We start from the raw sequence: 27,673 nt of genomic DNA on the forward strand, positions 1-27,673 counted from the left end.
CCCAGACTGTGAAGCTTCAGAGTCATTAAAAGCTCTTCACGGCACAAGTTCCTTCATGGGAGATTTACGGGGATTAGATGGTGAAATAAAGGGCTAATCTTTATTTGACAGGGAAGCCAATCTTTGGCTCACTGGTCAACCCCTTGCTGTAGGCCCCTTCGTACAACTCCATTTCACAGCTACACACTTCAGGATTATAACAAGCAAATTTGAAATACCCAGGAGGTCTTGATTGAATTATATCTGAAAAACAGACCTTGTTGCAGATGCTGAGAGAGTAGAGGCAAACAAAAACTGAAGTTTAACACCGATGATATACGGAAATATTTCATGGAAATGTAGAAAAATGAATAACTATTAATCACAGGGTAACATTGTCCCACCACCTAAATTTAAACTTGTAAAAATGTACCAAGCTAATCTGCACTACTTGTTGGATTTGAGCAGCACTTTTTATTCATTTAAGTGGACCTGAAAAATGAAATATTTTCAGGAGTGAATCGTGGGTTTTCAGTGTGAGGGAGGGACAGTTGTTTACTGTTTGCTTCCATGTAAAAAAAAAAAAAACAGGCTTAGCATATATTAACTCTCAACTTTTGCTGTATTTTAGATACCATTCCAAAATGACAAAGATTATATTTGCGGTGTGTATTATAGCCTAGAGAGTGTTTCTCCTATCGCTTTCCGTGTTATTATCCCACTTTGCTCAGAGCAGCAAACACACTATTCTATGCAAATACTAAAAGCCATAATGCGTTATATTGTTGGGTGTTAACGTTTGAATATTTAAACGCTGTGTTTTAGATCTCGATAGCCATGATTTGATTTACATAAAATGCACATCCACGCTGTGTATACCCAAGTTGAAGACAGTGTGAGTCTATTTGCATTTTTTCTCCCCGACATGCCACCATTTTCATGATTACTTTTGATACATACATACTTGTTAACAATGCAAGTTGCAGACTGTTTATTAAGTGGCCAGTCTTCTGTGCGTGGCCCGTGTCAAAGAGAGGTAAAAACGCATTTGGTGAATCACTCACATACCTGCCACTTGACAAAGCTGATAAGCCGTATTTACATAGCACTGTAGCAGGGCGTTATTGCTAGCCGTTCAATTTGCCCCATGCTTTCATGAAAATTTCGGATCAAAAATGTACCGTTGGCCGTACGCAAATTGTTCAATTACACTCGTAGATATAAACAGTCATGGCACTGCCGGGGTAGTAAACAGATGTGGGGTCACAGTGTGTGGCTATCTTAGTGCCGTCATTCATAGTCACACTAAGAGAACGGAATGCGATTTCTCCACTCACAGCTCCAAATGAAGCCCCACGATAGGGGCTGCTGAATTTTTGAAGTTTCAGTTCTGAAGAATTATGGACTGATTACTTATTTTGAGGATACATTCCAGGAAATCAGAGAATTGCTGCCTCCTCTCTCACTATTATAAGCATGTTATGTGTCAGTGTGATGCAGTTCTTCAACCGGTCAAAGTGGTACAGATGAGGCTTCAGCGAGGCTTCAAATGTCAACAGTGATGTCCTTGGAGCATGCCTCAGTTCGCACTTGCCAGATTACTCGCTACACACATTGAAGTCTCGACAGAGAGGACACATCACCAGCGGTCTTCCAGCTCCAGTTCTTGATTTGTTGTGCGCTCCAATGCAACTTGTGGCCTGTTGGGGTCTTCCACAAGACACAACATAGATCATAGATCAGCATGCCAAAAAATGCAGTACTGATGACTTTGCTCAGGGACTCTTGTCAACCAAACTACTATAAAGAACATTTATTCTCTGTCAGATATTTCGCAAAGTAAACACTACTTCCACCGAATAATAATGAAGCTGTTTTGTTGTTTTTGTTTGTATGTGTTTTTTTTCTTTTTGGGGGAATTAGCTATAGTCTAAAAATTGAATTTGAATAACTGGATTGCAATAATTCAATTTTTTTAATAAAATAATTGGTTAAACAATATAAAGAAAGCATAGTTCTCAATATTTTACCGAGTCATTGTGTTGTGAGAGACGACCAAGTTCCTTGATTCAAGTCCACTTGTCAAAAGTTGTTTATCACATTTAAAATACATTGAGAAGTCATGAGTTGCATTTCCTGTTTTCTCCCCCGCTTTGTACTGGGTATCTGTCTAGTTAAATAATGTGGTGTTCATAAAAAACAAACAAGTCATTTGTACCTAATGATGTTTCCTGAATGAAATGATCAATTTATGCTGAATTGTTGCCAAACAATTAAACCTCTGGGTACATGACTGTTCATGCTACGAATTTGGAATGAAAAAAAAAATCGATGTGCATCTGGATTTCGAACACTTGACATTCATTTTTTTGCACTGAAATTACAAGAGACAATCAAAGTGCAGACTTGAATAGTAATTCCTTGAGGCCCAGGTCCCTCACGATACGATACCAACATTTATATAAAATCTTGATAAAGATTCTGTGATAATCAATGTAGAGCAAACAAATACAAAATAAAACAAAAAACACAATTTAAAAAATATATTATTCAGAGAAAATCAGAAAAAAACTGCCCAGAATCCATCTCACTAATGTAGGCTCGATAAAGCCATATTGAGCCATATAGTGACTAATGTCAACTCCACGACGAGAGGAGGTGCCTCTCGTCCTTCTGGTTCAACAGAACTGTTAACGGAATGAGAACACGGTGCTGATAGGCATCAAAGAGACGTTCTGATCGGTACACTGCGACCATGCTGAATAATCCGGAATAAGGGCATTCGAGCAGTGAATGTTATTAGGATGGCTGCCGACTGCTTCAGTATCAGTAAAGAGAGTTGTATCAGTTATAGAGTTGAGTCCAATTCAATATCGTGATATACTGTAGCAGTATCGAAGCATTGCATTTGAATCATGAAGTGTAAAGTTGTGGTGTGCAGAAGGATAAATAAACACATCAGACTGAAGTCAAGGGGTAGCAACTCGGAGCTCGCCATATTTCCCACAAAATTTGAGATTTGATTTCTAGAATCAATATCTAGCAGGCACACTGACTTCTACTTGTGTACTAAGTGCCATACAGTGCATACTATTCCCCAATACAGGACTCACTTGTCTTTTGTTAGTATTTAAATGAGCCCGGTTCCTATGGCTCAGACTTGGCCTTAGTTTCAGAGCCAGCCTTCGTGCCTTCACGCTGGGCAGCTTTCTAAACCAGAATGATCATACGGATGAAAGATAAAAAAGACTGGTGAATGACACTGCGTTATTTTTCCATTTCTTCATAGCATATGTACTCACAAAGTGCACTGAAAAGGACATTCCCCACGGCTGTTGTCTCATTGGGAGTCTACCTGTCAGGCTGCTGATGTGACATTCTTTGAATGCAACGCGCACATGTGATCAGAGCAGTAGTGAGCACCCCAGATGACGAAGTGACTAAAAGTGTCAAGGCAGCCAACAAACAGGCCTGTCCTCTTCCAGACAGGAAGCTGGGAGCAGCAGAGACGCTTGTCTCATCTGCCGGCAGCGCTCACTGCCTCATCATGGCATCCATGTCTGATGTTGTGCACAACTCCTCGCGCGACGGCTGTTTTGATTTCTGCGCCTGTGACACATCTGTTGCATGTCACGTTATGTTGTGCCTGTCTGAGAACAGAACGCGACCCGGCAAATGTGTTCTTCATTCGGCTGTCTGCGCTAACAAACAGACAGGCATGGGAGACGGTCGGCAGGGTCAGATGACCTTGTGGGAAACAAACAGAAATATCTTTTGTCTTTACTTTCAGCACCCCAATGAGGAGTTGGGTCCAAGGGATAGTGTGCTCCTGGCAGGGTCTCGACTTGAAAGAAACAAGCTACAAGTCTTTGTGGGGCCAATGCAGCGTTTAGTATAGCATTTTATTAAACCTACTTCAGTTCTTCCTGAGGAATTGAGATTTCAGTGGCACAATAGAAGTTGACCCATGCGCCTTCCAAGTCAAGCGGCATGGTTACTTGCATTCTTAGTCGTACTAAGTTAGATGAACAGACACTTGATCATTCTGTTTCCCGAGTGGGCGTTGAATGGGTTTTAAGATGTAGAGTCTTAGGCTAGAAGAAGCAACAGCTCTACAAAATACATGTGGACTCACCTCATTCCAGGCGTTTAGGACTGATCTGGTCATCTCAGACGTGTGGTCTTCAACCTCACTTGATACTAGAAGGTAGCGTGATCCGGATCCGCAGCAGTCGGTTTACTACAGCGACAGCGACTTCACCACACAGTTCTGTGGCCTCTGAAGCTCTCCGACACAAATCAAAGCTAATTATGATTGGTTGCAATAAAGAAGAAAAATGTCATGAATTTGGTTACTTTCCCATCTTTTCAGGACTCCTCCTCACTGTACATTGCTTATTGGAAATCAATTACTCCCCTTCTATGTTTAATTGAGTAAATTTACTCGGGCCGTAAATCAAATATCCATCAAGGACGCATTCTGCACAGCACGCTCTTTATGGCCTTTCAAAGTACTCTCTGAGAGCGTTTCACAAAACTACAAAAATTAACGCTATTCTATGCAAGACTCCCACTGTCAGCTTAAATATATGAGAGATGACCACGGCTAATTGGATCCATCTAATCCATCCATCTATGAAGTGCATATGCTACATCAGCGGAAAGCAAACGACATTGTTTCACTGCGAGAAGGAAAGACCGGCACTAAAGAGCCAGAAAGGTATTTATTAATGGGATGATACAGTGGCGTAAGAGCGCTGCATTTACAAGTGCTTCATTTCCATGTCCTTGTCTTTCCAATCAATATTCAAAAGTGCCTGGTAATTACATGTTTAGGATTCAGTTACAAGATAAGTACCATCATGGTTGTAAATTGCAGTCGGCAAAATGTATTCATCTTTACTTACTTTAGTGTTCCGCACCCCGCATTTTCTAAAAATATTTGCACTATACCCACGTAACTTACACGCAGGTCAAAAGTGAATAAAAGGGTCAGTGCAGTGTATTTAATCAAATAAGAAAAAAAAAACTTGCTTCTACTAAATAACAAACATGGCTTCTACTCTTAGGATGTGGTGCTCATTTTTTTAGTTGCCATTTTAACAGGACCATCTCCTTAGTTTAGTTTCCTTCCTTTTTCAAGCCTTCATTTCTGGTGGTTCAATTAAATGAACTAGCAAGAGTGTTGTCATGCAGTTTTTTTAGATGAGATACACCGTAAATTCCAGACGATAAGCAACTAACTTTTTTCTCCCATTGTGAACGACAATGACGCAGGTAATATATCGATTACATTAGTGAAGGCAAACAAACTTGATGGCAACAAAATATTGAGCCCTTAAAACACTCTTTTTGCAGCTTCAAGTTCAGATTCAAGTTCAAAACATTTGTTTCATGAGTCAGTCTCCATGCTGGACCCCATTTTCAAAACTATCTTAGAACCCATCCTCGTGCATTTTTAAGCTGGGTGCACCTTTCTACAGCGTAGACAGCACCACTGCACCTGCGGCTTATAGACCGGTGCGTCTCATGTATGAACATGATCTATTTTCCTTCTTAAATTTAGTGGGTGCGGCAAATATTCCAGTGTGCTTTATAGTCTGGAATTTACTGTAATGTTTCATGTGACTGAATTAATTCAGGATAGTTATTGGCTTCGACAGTACTTAAATCTTTATTGTCTCATACAAAACACTATGGCCATGTGTATAACATTTAGATAGATATGGTGAGCGTGAACGATCTAAAAAGGGAGATGATGGCTCTTATGTCAGATTAAACCACAGGAAAATCTTTGAAACCAAAAACACCCAACCAAAGCTACAGTGTTGCCTGCAAGAGACAAGGAAATAAGAAGCTATTATTTATAATTAAGATGACTTCTAACCAATGAAAGTTTCCACAATAGCTTTCCATCCAGAGCCCTTTTATGTAAATGTGACCTCTTTCAGCAGGGTGGGGAAACACGTCAATGCCTCATTTACATTGTCAAATGACGTGAAGCTCATACTTTCCGCTCCCAACCAATGTATTTTGCAGAATCACTAACTTGGAAACACATGGTGAGCGGAGGGTCTCACCACTTCATGTGTCTGATCAATTGTAAGACAGCGAACCGGAGTCGACGCTGCCATTTTGGAGCGGCTCACTCACCACAAGACAACACCAAGCATCGCTGGCACTACGGGGAGATCGAGGCGCTGCTACTGAGGCGTTAATATATTCAAAGAGGGATCATTTACTTAAGGCTCGCATCCAAGGATCAGCCTGGCCTTCATTAGCCTCAATCTGACATGGATGAGAACAACATGTTGGCCCGCCATATGAACACCGCCCCTCCTTCCTGCAGAGCCCAAAGACTCTCAGCTCCCCTTGCCCTACTCTGAGACCTGCACAGTAAATTCCTCTGGAAATATCACAGGTTGTTAGCATTCCAGAGAGAATTTTACATGGGTCTACACTTAGGCCTTAATTAGAGGCTCTATTTGATCATTCAGCAGCTGGGCTTTATTAAAAAATAGAGTTCACATTGGTGTACAGTCACCCCGGGCAGTGTGCGAAAGCTCTGTTTATTGAATAAGAACTTGATTATGTATTTTTTATGTGTGGACCTTGTGCTCATGATGTGAGCCATCAATATTTACAGACTGCATGTAACCATACTTTATTCTGCCACTAAAGGGTTCATTCGGCAACAAAGCAAAGTATCTTTTTATATGCATCATACTGTGAGAAATGACATGTTTTCTGGCAGAAAACTAGCGATATTGTTCTGGAGAATATGGTTGTGTTTTCCAACACATTTGCTGATGTCTCATGGTTCTCATGGTGGGTGTGTTCAGTGTCAGTGACGGTTGAAGGCGGAACCTACAGATGGAACAGCCTTGAAAAATAACCGCGTAATTAAATTCACTGAGTTGTGCCAGAAAATAGTTCACCACTGTAACGTTGATGAATAACTGCCATGGAGATGACAATGGCTTCTTCAGTCATTAGTAATAATGGCCTCATTTGAATGCTCCTGGAAGTAGAAGTGGCATGAATTAAGTCCAACACCTTTCCCTGAGCATTTTCAAGACATTGCTCTGATAACTAAGTTACTATTATTTCAGGACATGAAGCAATTTTTTTCAATCGACTCAAGTGTTTGCTATTTAGGACGCAAGTTAGCTTTCTAAATCACCCACGACCTAAAACATATTTGGAACTTGCTCTGCAAAGAAACACAGCAAGTGATGGAAGTGATATACGACCTTTTCACGATGTTACTCTTGAAAAATACAGTATATTGGGTGTCATTATTCTCTCTGCCTCAGAGACTACAAACAGATTCTGAGCATTCACAGGGTTGAGAGGTTGAAACAGAGAACTCAAGCGAAATGACACATTTTACCATAATCATTCGCCTTCAAGCAGTCAGGCATCTTTTTTCGTTGTCGACATATTTCTCTTTTTGACAGTTGGCAATTACAAAACAATGAAGTGAAACTTGTGTGTCAGTGCTTCTAGATACATGTGTGTTACCGCCTAAATCTATCTCCAGATATAGGAGAGGACTAGCTAAGGAAGATCAAAGGGAAAGTCACATTTGGCTACCGAGAGAGTTGCATTTGGTTGCGACAGTAAATGTTTTGAGTTATTTATAAACAAATGCAAGAGTTGAAATGAAAATTAAAGTCTCATTTTATGTTTGTCATTTTCTGCGATCAGAAATAAAAAGACATTTTCATATGATTATAGGTGAAGGCTGCATATGAGTCTTAAACAGCTTTGAAGCCATGTAAATACGGCATTTACATTTTTTTTTCCAGATCAAATTTCAATCAAAATGACCAATACAAACCTGCACTCTACAACACAATACACTGTACATCAAACAAAGTACACATAATCCATTGTTGGTCCTGAAAGTTAGGATTTAATTTTGGTTGAAATGGCCAGTCTTGAGAAGATAAAACTCTAAAGCTTTGTCAAATGTTAAGTACTCTAAATCATATACAAAGGCACAGAGTCTCTTCGCTAATCTTGGCATTATTCATCTCTAAAGTCATTTACATTTTGATCAATTTTGGATAAGATAAGATAGATGGATAGTAGGGATGGGCAATAATTTATCGTACACAATATACCGCCAAACACAATCTCCATGATGACAATTCTGCATCTCACGATAAACACGCGGCTCGTTCACTGCACCAGCGTGTGACAGCTGCGGAGAGTGTGGTGGACTCTGGTTCTGGATCATAGTTTTAAACTTATTTTTAACACAGGGAATCTTTGATCATGATATTGGTCGGCTCTGAGTCTCTGGATTTGTGTTTATGTTATGAGAGGGAGTGGTCCTCATAGGTTCTCTGACGCGGTCGTCTGCCTTAGTTCATATGAACACATGCAGGTCTCCCGCCGAGGCACCAGCTCGGTGAAAATAGTTGAATATTGGACGGAAATCCGCTCCGGTTTTGGCATCCTCTTCCGCGTCTCCATTAGGGTTCACTGATCGCGGACACACTCTCACAGGAAGCTCCAATGGTACAACCCAGCATCAGTTAGGGACCATCAACAAATTCTAAAGCGGTCAAAGTATTAGTGAAATCTTCAATAATAAAATGAAAAGCAACCATTTAGGAGAGAGAATTGTGAAAAGGTTTTTCATCACACAAGACAAAGGACAGACAGTTAGTATAAATATTTCGAGAATAGCATCAGACTAAATGACCATTTCTTTTATAGCATCTAGGAAATGTGTCCAGACTAGTCCGTAGTAAAAATAAACTGCCTAGAGACATGAGATGATATACGTACAATCGACCGACCAACCGACAGACAGACAGAAGTTTTTTGCTTATTGCTTATTTTCCAATTAACATTCATCATAAAAGTAATTTATCAGCAAATTCAACATGTCACAACATATTATACAAATGAGTGCATTAAACATATGCATTGTAATAAATAGTTTCTGCATGGTAAGCCATTAAATGGTTCCGGACGAACAATAAAAGTCCCACTGATGAATCAACATATAGTCCTAAAACAGACGTTAAGGGTTAGGACTGTGATGTAAAGAAATCTTTGAGCTGTTGTGGGTCAATAAAACTCGGAGCATGTTTAAGGTGAAGTCTCCTGCATGAAACAAAGTCATGTATTGTGTTTACACCACACTGCAAAGCTTTGAAGTTGTTTTGCACCAGGGAGTCAGGGTCATAGTTTGTTTTTGACGTGTTTATACACCATACAGGGAGTAATGACTTCTAGGATAGATCCAGACATGATCCAGCACACTATGTGGACTTTTATTTACTTTCTACGTAAGTAGCTGTTTAGACAGGGTCCAGAATATGAGTACTCATACAGACTTGGACTCTCGCCATTGTTATCTAGTGGGATGTGTTATAGCACTGCGAAACCTGCGACTAATAAAAGTACATTTTTGGCAGAAGCAAAGAGGTCCCACTTTGACCTGTAGATGCACAGGATGTAACTCTCGGATGCTTTGATACACAGCAGATTGAGCAGAAGCAGGGAGAGGAAAAAACACGGGGCGGGAAACAATAAAAATGCTTGGTAACATAAACATGGACGGACACCTTTCATAAAGCAAATTAATTATCAGCATTAAAGTCTCCTCTGTGTGTGTGTCACATGGGAAGCGGTAGTGAAAATAATTGTGGAAAAAAAACAGGTCATTTTAAACTGACTGTCTATAGATAGAACTAAATGGGTTATCTATAAATGTAGATACATTGAACTCCCTTGGTACCACAAATAATTTGTGGCTCTAAGTAGATCATGGATTCGTTAATTACTGGACTGTGAACTGAATCCCTGCAGAGTCGAAACCAAACAAATACAATACTCGCTAAACACACAGATGTTTGAAGCTATCAAAACTGTATGGATTGAGCAAGGGCTCTTTTTGAAGTTTCGATCTAATGATAAAATGTCAAAAGAAAACTTCTTTGGTCCAATGAAAAGCAGCCTTTAACTCACTTTTCAAGCATTCCATCATTTGGATTCCATGGCAGATATCAGATGTTTTTTGCAGGGACTTCCTGGCTCACTAACCTGCCTGAAGTTTCATTCTCTGATATTGGACATTTCCATGGTAGTCTGGATGGATGGCATGGTCAACCCTGGCATCATCTGCATTGAAATTGATCCATCAATGACAACACTCTTCCATGTCATCTCTGGCTGTAAAATGGTGCAAAAACGTGTCAAAGCAATTTCGGAAAGATATGGACAGCGTCTCTATACACATTGAGAAGATATGCATTTGGCCCGATTCGATATTTTCCTGATGCTTGCGTGACAATTCGATTTATATTGAGATTCTGGTTAATATTGCGTTTCTTTGTGCGATTCGATTTCATCGCCATTGTGATACTACCCATAATAAGTCGACATTCTCGCAAACATTAGTGAAGCTCCCATCATTTACTTTACTGTATGAAACTTTGAACATAAACACAGCTGTCCGTGGGAGGAACCAGTAGCCATAACTTATATATTGGTTATTTATTCTGTATTCATTTCACTGAGTGAAAGTATTGTTTTATTTTGTTTGTTTCGCCCGCCAATTTTCTGATGATGTCACAATTTTAGAATTGACTCTATGGTTTTTCATGTTCAAAAAATAATATTTTTTATCCAAACGGTATTAAAAATGGTGTAGTATTGGAGTATTGAGTTAGCACTTTCAGAGTCGTGACAATCTAGAAGTGAATAAAACAATAAAATAGAGAGAATAAACTTGTGATTTGAGGTCATTCAAGTCATGTTTTCCCTTTCTCTTTTTTACGTCTATCTTCAATCGCCACCAGTCCTTTAATGGCGCTGAAGTTCATTCCCACCGCTCCATGCCCTTTCACCTAACTCCTTCCCCCCATTTTCAAACACAGAGGGAGCAAACGGCAAAATGTGTTTCCTGAGAGACAGCAGAGGTGGAAAAGGCCCATCCTGTCCCTAGAATCACCGCCGGCCTACAAGTGGAGACGTCGCTGGCCTTTCTGCAGAGACAGCAAAAGCTCCCAGCGAGCGCTCAACAGCCAACTCAAACAGGGCTCTCCTCCTCTCTGTGGGCCGCCGGCGGCCCGAGCGGGCCTGTGATGGTCTTCCTGAGGGCTCGCTGCAGCTGGAGCGCTTTGAATAAAGGTAACAGCAATGTCACAGCTACTGTAAACTTGCTGTCAGCAGGACATTCCCAATCAAAGCAGAAACAACTCCACCTAAAACACAACACATTGTTTTTGTTTCCACCGGCCCCAAGTCCAAACTTCCTACAAATCACAAAGAGAGGGCAACCGCTGTTCCCTGCTCCTGCCAAACAAAATGCCAGGGGACCGGGAGTGACATTCAGCTCCGAGGTTTAAACATACAAGCAATTTTGAAAACGATTTGGCCCTTATTTGATTGTTGAGCGCCTGACACTGGAGAGGAAACCAGAACAATCAAGCTAGCAGACTTTTTCTTCCTTCTGAATTTAGAAACACTAATTAGTTTTGCTCTGGTAAAGTCAACCTGAAAACGACCAATTACAAAGTGGAAATGAGACGTGCGGAGGGACGACGGGATCGTCGTCTCACCAGCTCCGGTCCCAGATGCACGGCTTCACTCCGATGTGACTTTCAAGCACGTACGCGGAGATTGGCAAGCTGTCGCTTAAACTCCATGTCACATACACTCTCCATCAGCGAGCGGCGCTACACATCAGACAGCCTTCCGCTCGGTTTGAAGGAAATTATTACAGACCAGTTTTGCCACATCCAAGTTCGGCAACGCAGCCACATACAGTGTGTCTCAGGAGAGGAAACCATCGTCTGGGCTGACCACGGCTCCAGTTGGTTTCAGTTAGGGACCAAGCATCAAGCCGCTACAGGTAACTTCCTATCGAAGCATTTCAAAGCTATTCAGAGCTGTTTTACTGGTCATAAAGATTCAACACAGAACTTGGAAATTATCACAGGAATTTGAGCGGCGAGCGTTTCATCACTGTCGGGCTGAAGACGGATGAGCTGTCAGAACCTTCCCCGATTCAGGATCCAGCTCCTGCGTCGGGAAGTGGCTAAAAAAAGGCAAAGGCAGTGCTCTCCAAGCCCGCTTCTTTTACGGGGAGTAATTCTCCGATGCCAGGTCGCTGCCAACGTCCTTGCAGCCAATGGCGAAGAGGCCAGGAAGTTCACATTAACTGCAGAGTGTTACTGCGCTGAACATCTGCTCATGAATGAGGGAGCTGCCCACTAACTCAGCGAGTTGAGGCCCACTGATGAAAAATTCAACATTCTCCTCGCTGGCACGCTTGTTTTGCACTATTCTCTTGAGTCCACGGGATTATATTAAAAGAATTTCAGCACGGCCTGGTGTATCTGAGAGAACAGCTGGTGCTGAAAAGGGATCTGCTACTCTGCCAGAGCTCAGGGACTTCACACAGGATCGGCCTTCTCCTAAAGCATTTGTCCTTGAAGGAAAAATCAGTGTTAAGCATCCAGGTAGTAGAAGAATGAAAAGCCACATTTACTTGATCAAGCACCTAATTCAGATTTAAATCAATCGGCACAGCTTGTGTCCGAATAAATTCCTCCCCCATGGAGTCATAAATACCTGACAACTATAACCCACTGACCGGCAGAAGAGATCAATAATAGTTCTGTCATGAGAAAATAAACAAAGAATGCAGGGTTTCCTTTCCACAAATATAAGACTTTAGAAGTTGCAAATGATATGAATCATTCATTTAAATATAAAGTTGCTGTCGCTGAACATGTACGGAACATTCAAATTAGATTCACTTGAGTCACACCTTCCTGGTGAGGCACAAGAAAATTCTGGTGTTTTGTCATTACACCCGTGGTGCATCCCGATAACATCTGATCGCCCACCACATACGAAGATTCTGTCGCAGCGCTACATGAGAAAACACAACACGCTACATGGAGGCATGCTTATGGTTTAAGGCTAAGTCTTTAATGGAAAATTGGAATGGAACTGCTGCTCGCGGAAAAGAAGTGTGCGCACCCCGCTCAAACATCTGAAGATTACTTCTCATGATTACTTGACAAAAAAATCCAGGACGTAAACACCACAAAAATAAAGGGTGATGTGCCATACTAACACAATTCATCTATCAAACTCCACATTAATATGAAGTACTTTCCCTCGGTTTGACAATGTCTTTATTTAACTCTACTTTTTCCAGGCAAAAATATTTTCCTCTTCGAAGTGAATGTGTAAGACAGTTACAACAGTGCTGTTTTTGTACATTGTAACAGGATAATGTTGAAATAATATCTCCCTGAATACATATTTATTTAGTCAAATGGCCCCATTTTGAGATGATGATGGTGAGAAAAATGAATGCGTAAGTTTTATATTTAAGTACGGGGCGACACCCTTTACAAAGAGATTTAATAGTAAAAAAATATTGATCTGGTGAACGCTCGAGATCTTGATGATAAATGATTTAAATTACTCAAACATGACTAAACGGTATGATTCACAAGAAGAACAAAAGAACAATCACTTAAAAGGGGAATTCCAGGTCAATACCTGGTCATACCTGGGCATCATCTTTGCTCCTTCAACAATGCAAATCATGATTATGTACGATTAATTTAGTCTTAAATGAGTCGTAACTGACTTTCAAATCATGTTTAACGGCACTTCAGGTAACATAATGATATATTCTCTGACTATAGATTACTTCTACAGGTTTTTTGATATGCTAATATTAGCCGGCTATGTATATTTGTGGTAATATGGGCCTGAAGAATGTATCAGCTGCTCTTATTGATCTTTAATTTAGGCCAAATACATCTCAATGAAATACACCTTCAGCTAACAGGATGTAGATTTACTTTCAAAAAAGTCAACAGTTATCAAAAAAAAAGATTATTGGCCACACAGCTATCAGGCATAACAGAAAGAACACTGGTCAAATATTGCGCTTGTCAGGGGCAAAAAAAAAAAGAATGATCACTCAAACTTCATATAAGAGGCAGGGTGACATATAAGAGTTGGCTTGCCATTTCAATGACCACGTATGTGGGCTGAGGTGTTGCATAAAAAATGGCAGAAGTTAAGCAGCATTTTTTCTGCAAACGTCTGTCTCTTGCCCAACGGCGAACGTTATTGTGACGTTCAACAACTTAATCACACATCTCTGTTTACCAAACAGCAGGAAATCAAGCAGCCTTTCCGCAGAGAATGATGAAACGCTTTCTATTCAAGACTTTTTAAGGAAGTGAGGACCTTAACATCAAAAAAAACTTTCACTTCTGTCTTTCTGCAACAGCAGATTTCACCATCACAGAGTAACTTTGAAGAGTGTCCATGCCGCTTTTGACTGAAAAAGAATACACACAAGGGGAAGCGAAAAAAAAAAAAAACTCGTTTTAATATCATTATATGAAAAACTGAGTGAGAGGCAGTGAAAGCCAAGAGGGTAACTGGAAAGAAGCTCATTTCACTGGTGACAAATGGCAGCACTTTGTCTTCCTGACAAGATCCCCCTTTCATCAAATGCCCAACTTCACATGGAAATAGGAAATCGCACATTATCACACTGACAAACAATTACAACCATGTCATTAGCAGCAACCCTGGGCCTGAAACCATTAGCAAAACACAACGCGGCGCTCCACGCTAACCATTAGACGAAAAACAGGCTGGAGATGAAAATCCGACCACAAATCAATCACGACAGATACACATGCTCAAGTTTGGATCGTGTTTGATGTGGCCGATTAATCGAGACCCAAAAAAAAAAAAAGATAATTCAATAAAAGTTACATAAAATACCTCAAGCTTAATAAGAACTTTTGTGTCTGTGAATAAAGAATTAGGCCTGGGCGATGACAGGAGAGCGCACGGAGCTTATTAAAAGTCAAGTTGCTCTGTAAGAGCCTAATCAGATCCAGAACATTGGTATCTTTTTTAATACATCTCCCAGTGTCAGCCACAAATGAAAAAGCTGGCCCCTGTAAATATGACTGCTTACTTCCAACACAAACATTGTTGACACCTAATGTAATTTCAGCGGGACATCCAAGTGAAAGCACACCGGGGTAATATAATGCTCTTAATGAGAATTCCTTCCAGCTTGAGACCTCGGCGAGATAGCCGTAATGCATGGCTTCTCTTTTTAATAAAATAATTGTTACAGTTATTAAAGATGAATCTCATCACTGGCGAGATGACAAAATAATTCATTACTAAATCCGGGGCTTTAAATAGCTGCAAATTATGAAGACCTACCCACCCCCGCCCCCCCCCGCCTCCACCAATGTGAAAATGGGCTCTTTATTTCTTATAAATATTTGACATGCGCCGTCCTTCGGAGGACAGAAATATCTCAATTACCAGGGATAGAGTTTGGGGAAAGAACATCTCACCCACACAAGACGATGAGAAATACAGCATATTAACACTGGCCTTCAGATTGTATTCGCACGTCATGAATTGAAATCTGTTTATGATCAATCCTCACAGATCAAAGCATCCACTGCCCCATTAAGTTTGGGACTTGAAAACCCAAGGCCAGCCAGCAAGTTCTGGGGCTTCCAAGATGTTCCCATGCCAGACTGATCATGCAACTGCTGAGTCAGAATTTTGGGAGCTTCAGCAGAGGCACATACCAGAACACTTCATCAAACATCATTATTTTTGGGAGGAGGGTATAACAAATTGACTCCACATTCTAGGCGCTGCTTTTGTTGAGACTGGACAATCATAAGTACGTGTGTTGTAATTACACAATAATAGGGTGAAATCCACCAGCATGGAACATGGCCTCCAATGGAAAGTGAGAAGGGGCCATGATATCTGAAGGTAATGCTTCCGCGCGAACAGCAACATAGTTTTGAAACCCCTTTGCAAAAGTTGATGCACATGCAGGACTGCTTTTTCGTGTGGTCACGACTTATGAACAAATTCGCACAATAGGTCCCCACTAGGGGCCTGTGGCTTTGCAAAACCATCTTGCGTTGCTTTTCAGGAGTCTCGTGCTGCTAGCAAGACGAAGAGACGACTGACAGGAGGTTTCACAGTGTTCATTCTGCTATGGATCGAATGCACCCAAGGGCTTGAGACCGGTGTACGGAGCAAACCGTCTTGTCAGTTATACAACCTTTCTCTATCTGGGTGGGGCAGCTGGCAATGATCATGCGATTTATTGATACATAACCTACAGTGTCTAAGCCAAATGTCTGTGTGTGACCTGCCGGGCAGTAATGCGGCTCCGCCAAAAACCATAAGAGGAAGAAAAACAAAATCACAGTAGTCTATTGGGAACAGCAAGATCAGTCAAAGCATGTTGCCAAAACGTATTTTTCCTGGCGCACAATATGTGTTAGGAATCTGTCATGATGTCTACTTTGTAGAAGAAGAAAATAGATGTAATAGTAATATGTTCCAAAAGTGCTGGAGCTGGAATAATTATGACCTAATGATAAAATTTCAATTGTGATTTCATAGTTTGTGACATATACACACATACATAAACCTGTCACACATCCTGCGCTGCCATAATTACACTTGATCATGGGCAGCAATGTAGTTCTATTAGTCTAATAGTATCACTGACGTCTGGCTGGTGTTTCTCACCTTCTCTCACTCATACCCACACGGTGAACCACAGACCACCTCGCTTTCAAATTTATTTTCGGACTAAACATGATCAGTCATTAATATCTGTGAACCAACGACTCAATTCACAGCTGCATTCTTGTCCTCCTTATGTATTCAAAAGATAAATTCAAGCGGTGGCAGGGAAACTTCCCAGCATGCCTTTTAACCTGTCGTTTTTTTTCCACTCTCTCTGGAGCAGGATGTCCAGAGGAAATGCTTTATTAAGATCATGCAGACGCGAGAAGCTGCCGTGACTTACTGGTGCATTACTGTCTAAAAGGCAAAGTTATTTAGACCAATAAAAGGCTAATATATTGTTGGAGTGGAATTACACAGAAGTTATCTCATCCTTAATAACATCACCGCAACCTCTGATGTTGTTTAGATCAATAAAGCCCATTAAAGCAGAGACCTCAAGTGCAGATAAGGCGACTACCACAGCAAAATACCGCTGCATGGCATCTTCACCATCAGGGCTGTGTGTCTGGCGAACAAAGACAAAATGAGAAAAACACTCAATAAAAATGGTGAATGTCTGAGTTAAAGAATCCACAGATTTACTTGCAATACAGAGAAACTGGTGGCCAGATATTAATGTCTTAAAAGGGACATCTTGTGGGCAAAGTGGTGATCTCAGAGACCAGATTCCACACCAACAAAGTCTTTCATTTATTTTCTTTATCTGCTAGTTTGCGCCACAATACGCTTCAACCTATACTTCAAGGTCGGAATGAGCATGTAAGTGCGTGCGCTTTTGAGTATTTAGCCGCCCAATGCAGCATAACAGATCTCCAAGACAAACCACAGGAAACACGAGTGACGCCTTCTCAAGAAATAAAAAAAATGTTTATTTTCAAGCACATAGTGTTCTTCTCAGCAACACCATCAACAGGAAGTTTACAGAGAACTCAGTCAAGTGAGCTTAAAGAACAGTAGAACAAAAAAAAAAACCCAGCGCGCCTAACCTCAGGCACACTTGCTTGGTTGATCACAGAATCGTAGATGTCCACCCCTTCATACCACAGAGAGTCAGTTAGCAAGTCCCTCCAAAGTCATAAGTGACACATCACACACTTTACCCCTTCTCACACGGCAGTTTCAATACTGTGGAAATGTGTGATTCATGTGCGGTGGCTTCAGGTGATGACAAATTCAATGGTACAATCGCCCTCTTCGGTAGTGACGGGATCCCTTTTTGGATCCCACTAATATCCCATTACGGTAAATCTATTAATCTGAATGACAGGGATTTTCGGTAACATGTTTCAGGCGTTCACATACAGAACGAAATGAGTCACCAGCCAACAATCCTCCTGTTTCCAAGCAGCAACTTTACATTAAAATGCGACATTATTTGTTGGCTACATCCCTGCAGCCAACCCACAAAGGCTTATCTTGTGCTTTGATTCTAGCAGAAAAGATGCTTCAGTGGCGCAAAGAATTGAGATGAGTAAGCAAAAGGTGACATCAGGCACTTCATTCTCAAAAGTGTTTGACCCTAAACTTTTCCTTGCTAGTTTCATACCCCTTAAAACGAAACTGACATTTCAGTTCGACGCTCCTGTGCAAATATGAGTCCTGGATGATGGAGGCTCGAACAATAAGCAAGCTAAAAGGTGCCTTCATAAAAGCAAAATTACAGTATCCAACATATTTTTTCAACACATAATCCACTAGTAAGGCTCAGGTCTATACAGTACATCATCTACTCGATGTGTTGACAGCTTTGTAGTTTTGTCGTTTGTTGAATTGCCACAAATCAGCTTTCAGAATGAAAAATAAATAAATAAAATAAAAATAAAATTTTATAAAACTTAAAAAATTCTGGATTGTATTAATTTAGAAAACAATCTGAAATTAAATAATCTGAAATTGATTTCACACACTTGCAAAATTGTTACTATAAACAATAATAACAATAATAATACAGTCAAATTAAAACCCAAATGTGTACACATAAAAAATGCATCAATGACTAATAGTGAAACAAATCTATATACTGCATGCCAACATCAAAATAGAGGAGCGATGGACGTTCAAAGATACATGACAGAAAAACCTACAACAAGTGAAGCATAAATAAAAATGTGACACATCGTTTGCCTCCTTCAATTATCTGCTTTCGTACGTGAGAGCAGAGCATCGTGTAATTACCATCTCAGGAGATAATGGGATCGCCGGTCACCACTGATCAATCTTGCACATATATTATCAGCCTTTTAAACAATTCAGCTTGGGTTATTTAAGGGGGAAGACGTTTGATTTGTCGGTGCATACGTGTGTGGAAAATGGAGTGGCAAAAGTGTTGGGTTTCAAAACATGTTTTACTTGCTATGATGAAATACACGTTCAATAAATGTATTTCCATACTTTCCTTCTGGATGAAAATTTAGATAGATTAAAGTTTGTGGGTAAATTTCTACCAAAATCATTGTCACCATTTGCTTCACTCAAACTGAAACTGAAAGATGGTTTGAACTTTTCAATCAGCTCAAGATGTTTTCTGACTGTTTATTTCAGGTGGGAATTCTGTATTCAAATTACCCCCCGAGACTTCTTTGAGCAATACACTGAAAAAACCTGTTATTTAACGGCGTACTGACACCTCAGCGCGTCAAAAAAGTAGTTAACCTTGGGACAAACCTCCTGTCAGGCCAGTGATTTACATTGTGTTTTTGTTGCTCTGCTCCATTTTAGCTTCAAGGTTCAAAGCTTTGATCACAAAGACACACTAGGAAACAACAATAGAAACTTCTCTTATGTGTTTTATAACCTCTATGTGTCAAAAGCAACAAGTTAATTCAAGACACATATGACGTTAACTATCCTGCCATTCGGCTTCAGCAAACCAGGGCTCAGTCCAGTACAGAGTTGCAGGGAATGCAGGAGCCTCTCCCAGCGGTCATTGGCTAGAGGCAGGAAGCCAGTCATGATATTAAACAGATATGGCATGGCACATATGACATCTCAAGACAGGCAACTCGCTAACGTCATAGAAGTCTCTGACTTTGACATTGTCATTCATTACATCCTCATGGTTATAAATAACAAAAAGGGAAGATTTATACTTCATGAGAAAAACATCTGTTTTAAGCCATAGAATAACAGGGAATATAAAGCAATTTCGAAGCTTGATGAAAATGATGGTCAGTTCTGTTAAGTAGGGTGGGTGGCCTCTGGAGGGCGCGGAGGAAAGGAGCAGGTTGAGGGAGGGAAGTGGGTCTACAAAAGTAAAAATGGCCACATTGACTGGACATTTAAGTATATTCAGTCAGCTTGGGCGTGATCCACCGATGCGTCGGACGCTCTTCAGCATTAAGTGGCGAAGCACAGTGGACAGTTTTTTCTTTGTGTGTATAGACCTAGACAAGACTGGCCACCTTGCCTGAGTGTGTGTATTGGCATTGTCATCTGCTACACTCTGGCTGTGTTTAAAACTGTACTTTGAGTGTATTATTAACTCAGCGCTGCCCGGACACGCGGGCCTGTTTTACTATTTAGGCTTTAACAGATGTGCTTTTTATGTGGCAGGTTCTCCAGAGTTTAAATGCCGCTGTCCACATAGATGAGGCCGTAAGGCAGGCCATAAAACCTGCCTTTGAAACTTTGGGCAAATTATTGCCAACATGACAGTGCGGCCAAGCTCACTTTTATTAATGTAGTATTTCACGCGTGTGTTTTCTGATGATTGGGAGACTTGGCCAGGTAAGAGCTTTTACCTTTTCACGCCCAACATTCATGGAACGCATCTGAGCGGTGATGGCAGACTTGCACGTGGGTGGTATGAAATTATGCTGTCCACACTTGCACCTTTTATGAATGCAGACTTTACAACAATGGGGATAATGTATTGCAGGGTAACGGCAAATTGTAATTGTACTGCGACTGGAGTCTACTCTGTAATTATTGACTTTTACAAAGCTGGAGCATTAGTGGAGAGGGTGGAATTCCTGGCAGACTGCACACACCGTTTTGGATCAACTTCAAAGGTACTTTCACATACTTCATACACTATCATCGCAAAATATCTATTCGCTGACTTGGTAAAAAAAAACAAATAGATAAAATAAATCAAAATCTATGCTGATAAATATATAATAGAGGTAAACATGTGAAGAGACAAGGGAGACAAGGCACAGGAGGTTTTCTGCTGTTTGTCAACATGTAGTGAAGTGTCACTTGCATTTACAGCCCTCCCTTACCGTCAGTTGAGAACTGTTAAGGAGGCAAGCTCCACTAAACACCATTCTTTTCATTGCATTTCAGCTTAATGTTGTGCATCTCTATTGATTTTCATCTTGTCACATTTAACACATATTTTGATATTGATTATGACTGACAGGATCATCATCGTTGACATCAAAACAGGGCACCAACCCTTTTGCAATCGTCTGGACGGAACATGCTGTTTCTTCCATGTTCTGTTCCCTCTGTGACCTGTCCTGGTTTCAGTACCCAACTCTGAGTCAGGCAGGAAGGTGTGCTGAGTGAGGCCTGAGCCAGTGGTGTCCACCGTTACACAACACAAACAGTCCCTCCCTCCCAACAACCTACTTCCCAGTCTTGATCAAACCTGGCGATTGAAGTCAGAGGGTGGAGACGGGAGAGAAGATGGGAAGAGGCGTGCATGTACGTGAATGTGTTGGCGGGTGGGGGGGGGGGGGTAAAAGCACATCCTGCGTGAAACCGCATCCTGAACAAGCATCGCAGAAGCTGACTGTAAATAAATACTCTCTCCTCCGCACAACTTCCGTCAACTGTCACCGCCTTGGCTCCCAATCACCTTCAAGTCCAAACAGGAAAGTGCATGGAGGCGAGGGAGGCGGCAGATATGAGCTTTAATTTGCCTCTCACTGCACTCTAGCCCGGCTGCGCGCGGCTTCCTATTCTCTTGCTCTGACCAGCTGCCCCGGCTTGGTTCCAGACTCGCAGTCCTTCCTGTCACCTTTGATGACCACATTATCCAGAAGGAGGCTCCCAGAGGGACGGGGAAAACACCATTTGGTGGTAGCCCTCCTCCATTTATGTGGTACAGAGCGAGGCGTTCAAGGCCACGTGCAACACCCTCAGTGGAGCGCTGCTGCCTTGTTACATGCTAATCTCCAGAGCATTTTCACAGACGCCACGAGTGAATAGCAGAACAACACCAAAACAACAAAGACATGACAAGCTCTTTGCTATAAATCACACATCGTTGCAAGACGGGGTGAAAAAAAAAAAAAAAAAACAGCGTTTAGACCGCACTGTTGTGATCGATGATTTTGTTTAAAGGACGACAAGTGAAATTTAGCAACCGTGCCGAAAAATATGCCACTTAAATATAATTGTTCTGTTTCCCATTTCAACTTCTCTTTCAAGAGCGCATCCAGGCCTCCAGCGCTTCTTGCTTTGTTTTATTACACTTGAATGATTTGAGCTGGAAATTGCATGCAGCTGCTGACTGCGGCGCATCAGCCTGAGCTCCGCTTTGCCCACCAGGCTTGAAAATTCATTCAGTAACTGATCTGTCAAGACGGGACTGGAAGTCCCATCAGCAGACCTACTGTGTGAAAGACTGCTCTGTAAGAAGACAATACACTATGAATAAATAAGTACAGTATGTGTATTTACCTTTGCAGCGCTGGACTAATAAAGAAACATATGTTCTGTTGTTTAGCAATAAAGAAAGAATATTTGACTCACATTAGCGCGACACGGAAAGCCTGTGAATCCCACACACTTCATCCATCAAAATCCATGCAATATGAAAGCGGACAAAGTTGTGCATTAATACTTGCCACCGCACACGTGCTGGACACACATCACCAAAGCAGTGATCACATCACATCAAAGCGGTCGCGCTCAAATTCAAGATTCCATTTCATGGCTAAAGAAAATTTTTGAAGCTTTAAAATCTATTGAATATTAAATGTCCAGTACACTGTGACTGTTGTGACACGACCCTGCAAGTGAAGCTGGTCAATTTTTTTGTAGATGGTAATTCATTTTGGCAACAATTTCACTATCAAATTTAAAATTATTCGATTCAAATTAAAATAAAATGAAATCAAGTATACTTAGACTACCAGACATGGACAATCATTGACTCGAGTTAAAAGTATCATGGAACAGTAATATATTCCAGTGTTTCAGTTCATGGAAACAGGCATGGTGCACTGCCACGGCTTAAGAAAATGATCTCTTTTTAAAGATGAACTCACATGATCAAACGTATAAACGAATAACACATCATCGATCATGACTTGTTTTTCACAGAAAAATCCCGAAAGAAACATCATTATGATTGAAGTAAGTTAATGGCGGAACTGAAGTCGCGCATTCTGGCTGGACATATAAAGAGACGGACCGTTTGAGGACGATGAGATTTACTTCTCATTATTAATAACTAGCACTTTCATTGTCGCTAATTCGGTAAATGTCAAAACATTCCCCTCTGCGTCACTGTTTCTCTATCACTTCTTGTTTGGTTGTGTTCTATTCCTTTTTTTTATTTCTGAACAAAATAATAATATTGATGCAAATGACGCTCTCTTCCACAGGGAATATTTTCCAGTGCTCCGATTCCAGGTGCACCATATTATACTGTATGTAATGTCACAACCAAAACATCCACGATGGAGACTAAATAAGATGATGACCAGATGGAAATTAAAATCCGGAGAGAATCAGAAAATGTTGCTCTGTGCACTTCAATGAGCGAAGAGTTTGCACATCACAGGAGCACTTTCATCCCGACGTTCAAGCCTATGCGAATAAATTCACTTAAATCTGATATATATATCTGGTATATATATATATATATATATATATATATATAATTTGAGTTGTACCTTTACGATTGCATTTTGCGACACATTAGCACATGAAGCAGCCACATGGAAGATTTCAGTGCGAGTTGAGCGCCGCAGCTCGATCGGTGTTAAGCTTCGCTGTCTTGATAAAGCCATTTAAGACGTCGTCCTCTTTGCCAGAGGAGAAAAAGCTCACTGGCCAGACACATGATTTAAAGGGCAGCATCTCGCTGAGATCATCTGCCTGGGGGACATGTGTCTGTGAGTTTGGGTGTGTTTATGTTTTATCCTCAGGATCCCCGATTGTTGTTCATTTCCTGCGCAAAGACAAAATAAGCGCATGGCAGCCAAAATGTGCTCATCCCCGGCTTTCACCCACATCACAGCACTTTTCTGCACAAGTGGCTAACCACACATAATTATACAATTAAAACAATTTTCCGCATCTATCTGTCAGGCTGATCTAATTTGCCATTCGAATGACACTAATGGACTGAGCCTCCTTCTCTCTTTCCTTCCCCGAGCAGTCTTTGTGTGACACAGAGGAAAAGTCATCGGCAACAGACGCGGCCCAGGGCAGAAGTGTTTTATTTGTTTAGCGGGATGTTGGTGAATAAAGTGAAAGAGCAAGAAGATATTGTTTTGACCCACAGTGCAAAAAGGAATTGGGGAGGATGGCTTGTTATTAGAATGTCCATCCATTTAACCCTTGGACGGAGAAAAGAGGAGTCACAGTCAGCCTCTTATTATCAGAAACAACACTCTCCGACGAATGTTTAGACGGCTGTGAACATCAAATCATCCAGACGTCCTGCAGCACCATAAAGCCACTCCAGTTCTGACGCACAGACATGAGCTCGATTAAAACTAAAATACATGTTTGTTCCTCAAAATTGTCGACAAAACAATATTGCTTACGAGCAATCGCACGTCATACTCATTTCCATTCAGCGAGATTCTGCCTCTGGATGGGTGATGTGCCAGCACAGTTGAGTGCCTCATCAGCAGACAGGAAAAAAATCTTCCTTTTATGGCGACTGTTCAGAGACTCAAGCCACTGGCCACAAAAACCACAAATGAGGCGTTAAGTGTAGCAGCAGGCAGTGGGGATGGAACATGAGAGACAACTGACCATCCCTGCAACTGCTCGGGCCACTCAGAACACATTCTAGTCAAGGCGTGTTGGAAGTAAGAAATACTATCATAACTTAATGGCAGAATTTGTTTAAGGTCTAGCAAACTTCCTCATATTGCCAAGCCTTAAAAAAAGATTTGACTGTGAATTCATGTTTAGGACTTTGTAGGACCTGATCTGGGACTTCCCGGCCTGCCTTGGCTTGTGGGCCAGATCCAGCCCTCCAAGTCATTTTATGAGGCCTGCAAGTGTCTCAAATGAATAAGTGCAGCCAAAATAACAATGACCTTTGGGCTGAGTTTTAACTTTAAAACCCTTGAGTGACCCGAGTGCGACAACGCTGCTCTGAGGCGAAGCTATGAGACCACATTGGTGGCTCTACTTCAAGTTGACAGTAGGACTGGGCCATTTTGCCTGAAAACAACATCCCAGTTTCTTCCCCTTGAAAGGTCAATTTTCCATTAATTTTAGATTTTTAGTGCTTTTACCAAGCACAGCAGGTCAGTGTTGCCTGCTGCAGACACCGTGGCATGTCGTACTTAACAAGGTGCTCAAATTGATGACGGCTCTGTGCTTCATGCAGAGGTGCCCGGTGCTGCAGGTCTGACTGGTGCTGACAGAAGAAGATCAAATGAGTGGAAGATCATCAAGATGTTTGACGTGTTGCACTTTCAGTTTTCCTATCATTTGAATGAAGTTTGCTTGGTTGAAAGAGCCGGTCACCCGGACCTGGTCCTGTCTCGTCACACTTCCATGTCATGACAAAAGTGTGTTTACAATCCTGCAGTTTGGACAAAGACAGCCAGAGTTAGCACTGTCTTTTCAGAATCAGAATCAGAATCAAATTTATTGCCATGGTCAGTAGGGAGCCCACTAACTAGGAAAGTGTTTTGAATAACGTGCAGTCAAAAAGTAAATAAAATAAAATAAAATAAAATAAAAAATAAATAAGTAAAGTAAAGTAAAGTAAAGTAAAGTAAAGTAAAGTAAAATAAAATAAAATAACAACAAGGCTGTTCACGAATTCAACAGTCGGACGGCCGCTGTTCCTGTGACCGGAGGTTCTGGTCTGGATCGACCGTGAAGTCACCAGTCTACCGCGTAAACAGGCGTATTGGCACACCAGGCTTTTGGTCCAGCTTGATGGCAGCTTGTTGGACCGCAGAAATTTAGTGCACGCTGATTTGTCTCACCTCTTTTAACAACAAAATCATTGGTTTGTGTGGCATGCTACTGTTATTCAGTGTTGTCACTGGAGGTTCTCTGGCAAGTGCGATGGGGGAGCAACTATGGCAGCACACAAGAGAGGGTGCCGTAAATACCATAGGAAGATGGAAAATTGATTTCATGTTTTTCCTCATGGTCCAAATAAAAAAAACCTGGATTTCAATTTTTTTTAAAAAGACAGCTTTTTCCTCCCAACCAACATGTGCTCCTCATGTTTCAAAACTTTGTGACCCACAGTCAACATTCGGTAAGAAAGAACAATACAGACAGGAGTTCAACTATGGGAAACCTTCTGCCTGCTACTGTACCTTTTTCAGGACAGGGTAAGGTACATGCCTGAACTGACTACTTAAAGTTCATAGCGTGCATTCTATGCTTTTCACTTTTGTTTAGCAGAACCACGCCACAACAGTACCAGAATGTCCTCAAAGATATTTTCTGAAATTCATTTCCAAAATGAGTGGATGAAAAAAACACAACCTGACATGAATATTATAGAAGAGAGTGCAGTGAGGGGCATGCTGGGATAGTTTCATCATCAAGCCCACCCTCCGGGCCCTTGCTGCTACGAATAAAGGAGCGAGGAGGACATAGACCCCTTTTCACAGTCAGAGATTTAATTGCACGCAGATTCCATTACCTCTGCACAAATGTCACATTCACATCTGATCAGAGGGCGCAGCAGCTATCGGCTGCATGACTGGCCGGTGGCCAGACTGCCGAGCCCAGTCTTGTGCCACTCACGCTACAAAAGGTGAGGAAGAGGACGGAGAGATCCAGAAGCACATTATTAAGAACTGTTTCTGATTTCTAGGACTGAAACTTTATTCATCCAGAAATAGGGTGTTGCTTGGTTTTAATGTCAGATTTGTTCATTCATTTTAAGAAATAAAATCTCACTGAACTGTCGTGAATTGAAACAATACCTGCACATGCAGCCAGATGCAGCTGCATAATACTCCATGCGCAGCATAAGACAATGACATTACTCATTTAACAATCGATGCAAATGAGATCCCACACAGTGTCGTCACAAGTGTGCAGATTATGTTACGTTATATAGCTTCACACTGCTTCAGGTAAAAAGACAACCATGGAATGCAAGAAAGTTATGAAACAAAAGTTGTTTAAATTACATGCCGCTCCAAATTAAATAATTCAAAGAGCAAAAAGGGAATGATTTGGTTTGCTATTCCCTATAAAGTAAATGATTTTAAATCATGCAGACAATGATTAATTAAAAGGGATTTTGACATACCGGATCACTCGCGTTGGACTGGCTGGCACCTCATTCCTCCAATCAGAAGTCAGTTTTCAGTCTGAGAGGGAGGGAGCCAGACGGAGAGAGTAAAGAGGACGTGCGAGCAAGAGGGAGAGAGAAAGAGAGAAGGAAGCGGAAAGATACGACGATTACAAACAGGAAGTGAAAGGTTGGGAAAGTCCCCAACAGCAATCCACGAAGACAAGTACAGAAATGACACACAGGTTGTAAATGTGACCATTCTGGGCCACGACGTTTTGAGGCGTTATGACTCAATGATTCCAGCTGAGTTCTTAGATATTTACGGCAGGAATTTATTCTAGATTAGCATCATGCTCATGTTTCTGTGGTTTTGTTTGTACCACAAAAACACCCAGCTCATCTGAGATTCTGCCAAAATTTTGGAGCTTCTCTCAAATATATATATATATAGATATAGATAGATATATAATTGAAATTGAAATGGATTCTACCTCAAAGACTCCAAAATGGAGCAAAAAACACATTAAAAATATTACCCCAGGTACAGGTGTCTAAAATTTCTCTTATGAGAATACTCACTTTTTTACATCATAAGTCACTCAACTCCCCAAGTAGGTCGCTTTTGGAAAGAATATCCATCAGAAACGACTTATTTTCAGTGAACTAAATACCCGC

The 27,673-nt window shown here is 41.1% G+C and overlaps 1 protein-coding gene across 10 annotated transcripts in view; it reads right to left on the reverse strand.

Annotated features, from left to right (window-relative positions):
• foxp1b (forkhead box P1b) overlaps nt 1-27,673 on the reverse strand; it is a 169,131-nt gene that overhangs the window by 121,270 nt on the left and 20,188 nt on the right. For 4 of the 10 annotated variants that reach the window (XM_053866990.1, XM_053866979.1, XM_053866983.1 and 1 more), the window contains exon 1: nt 10,045-10,062. The exons of 3 other annotated variants lie outside the window; for them this stretch is intronic. In XM_053866990.1, coding sequence (XP_053722965.1) covers nt 10,045-10,060 — 16 coding nt within the window. In that variant the 5' untranslated portion in view covers nt 10,061-10,062. Of the gene's footprint in view, nt 1-10,044; nt 10,063-27,013; nt 27,075-27,673 lie in introns of those variants that run through there. 3 more of the 10 variants (XM_053866985.1, XM_053866980.1, XM_053866982.1) reach the window with 1 other exon arrangement.

The sequence above is a fragment of the Synchiropus splendidus genome, chromosome 6 (genome assembly GCF_027744825.2).
Source record: "Synchiropus splendidus isolate RoL2022-P1 chromosome 6, RoL_Sspl_1.0, whole genome shotgun sequence".
Taxonomy (NCBI): Eukaryota; Metazoa; Chordata; class Actinopteri; order Syngnathiformes; family Callionymidae; genus Synchiropus; species Synchiropus splendidus.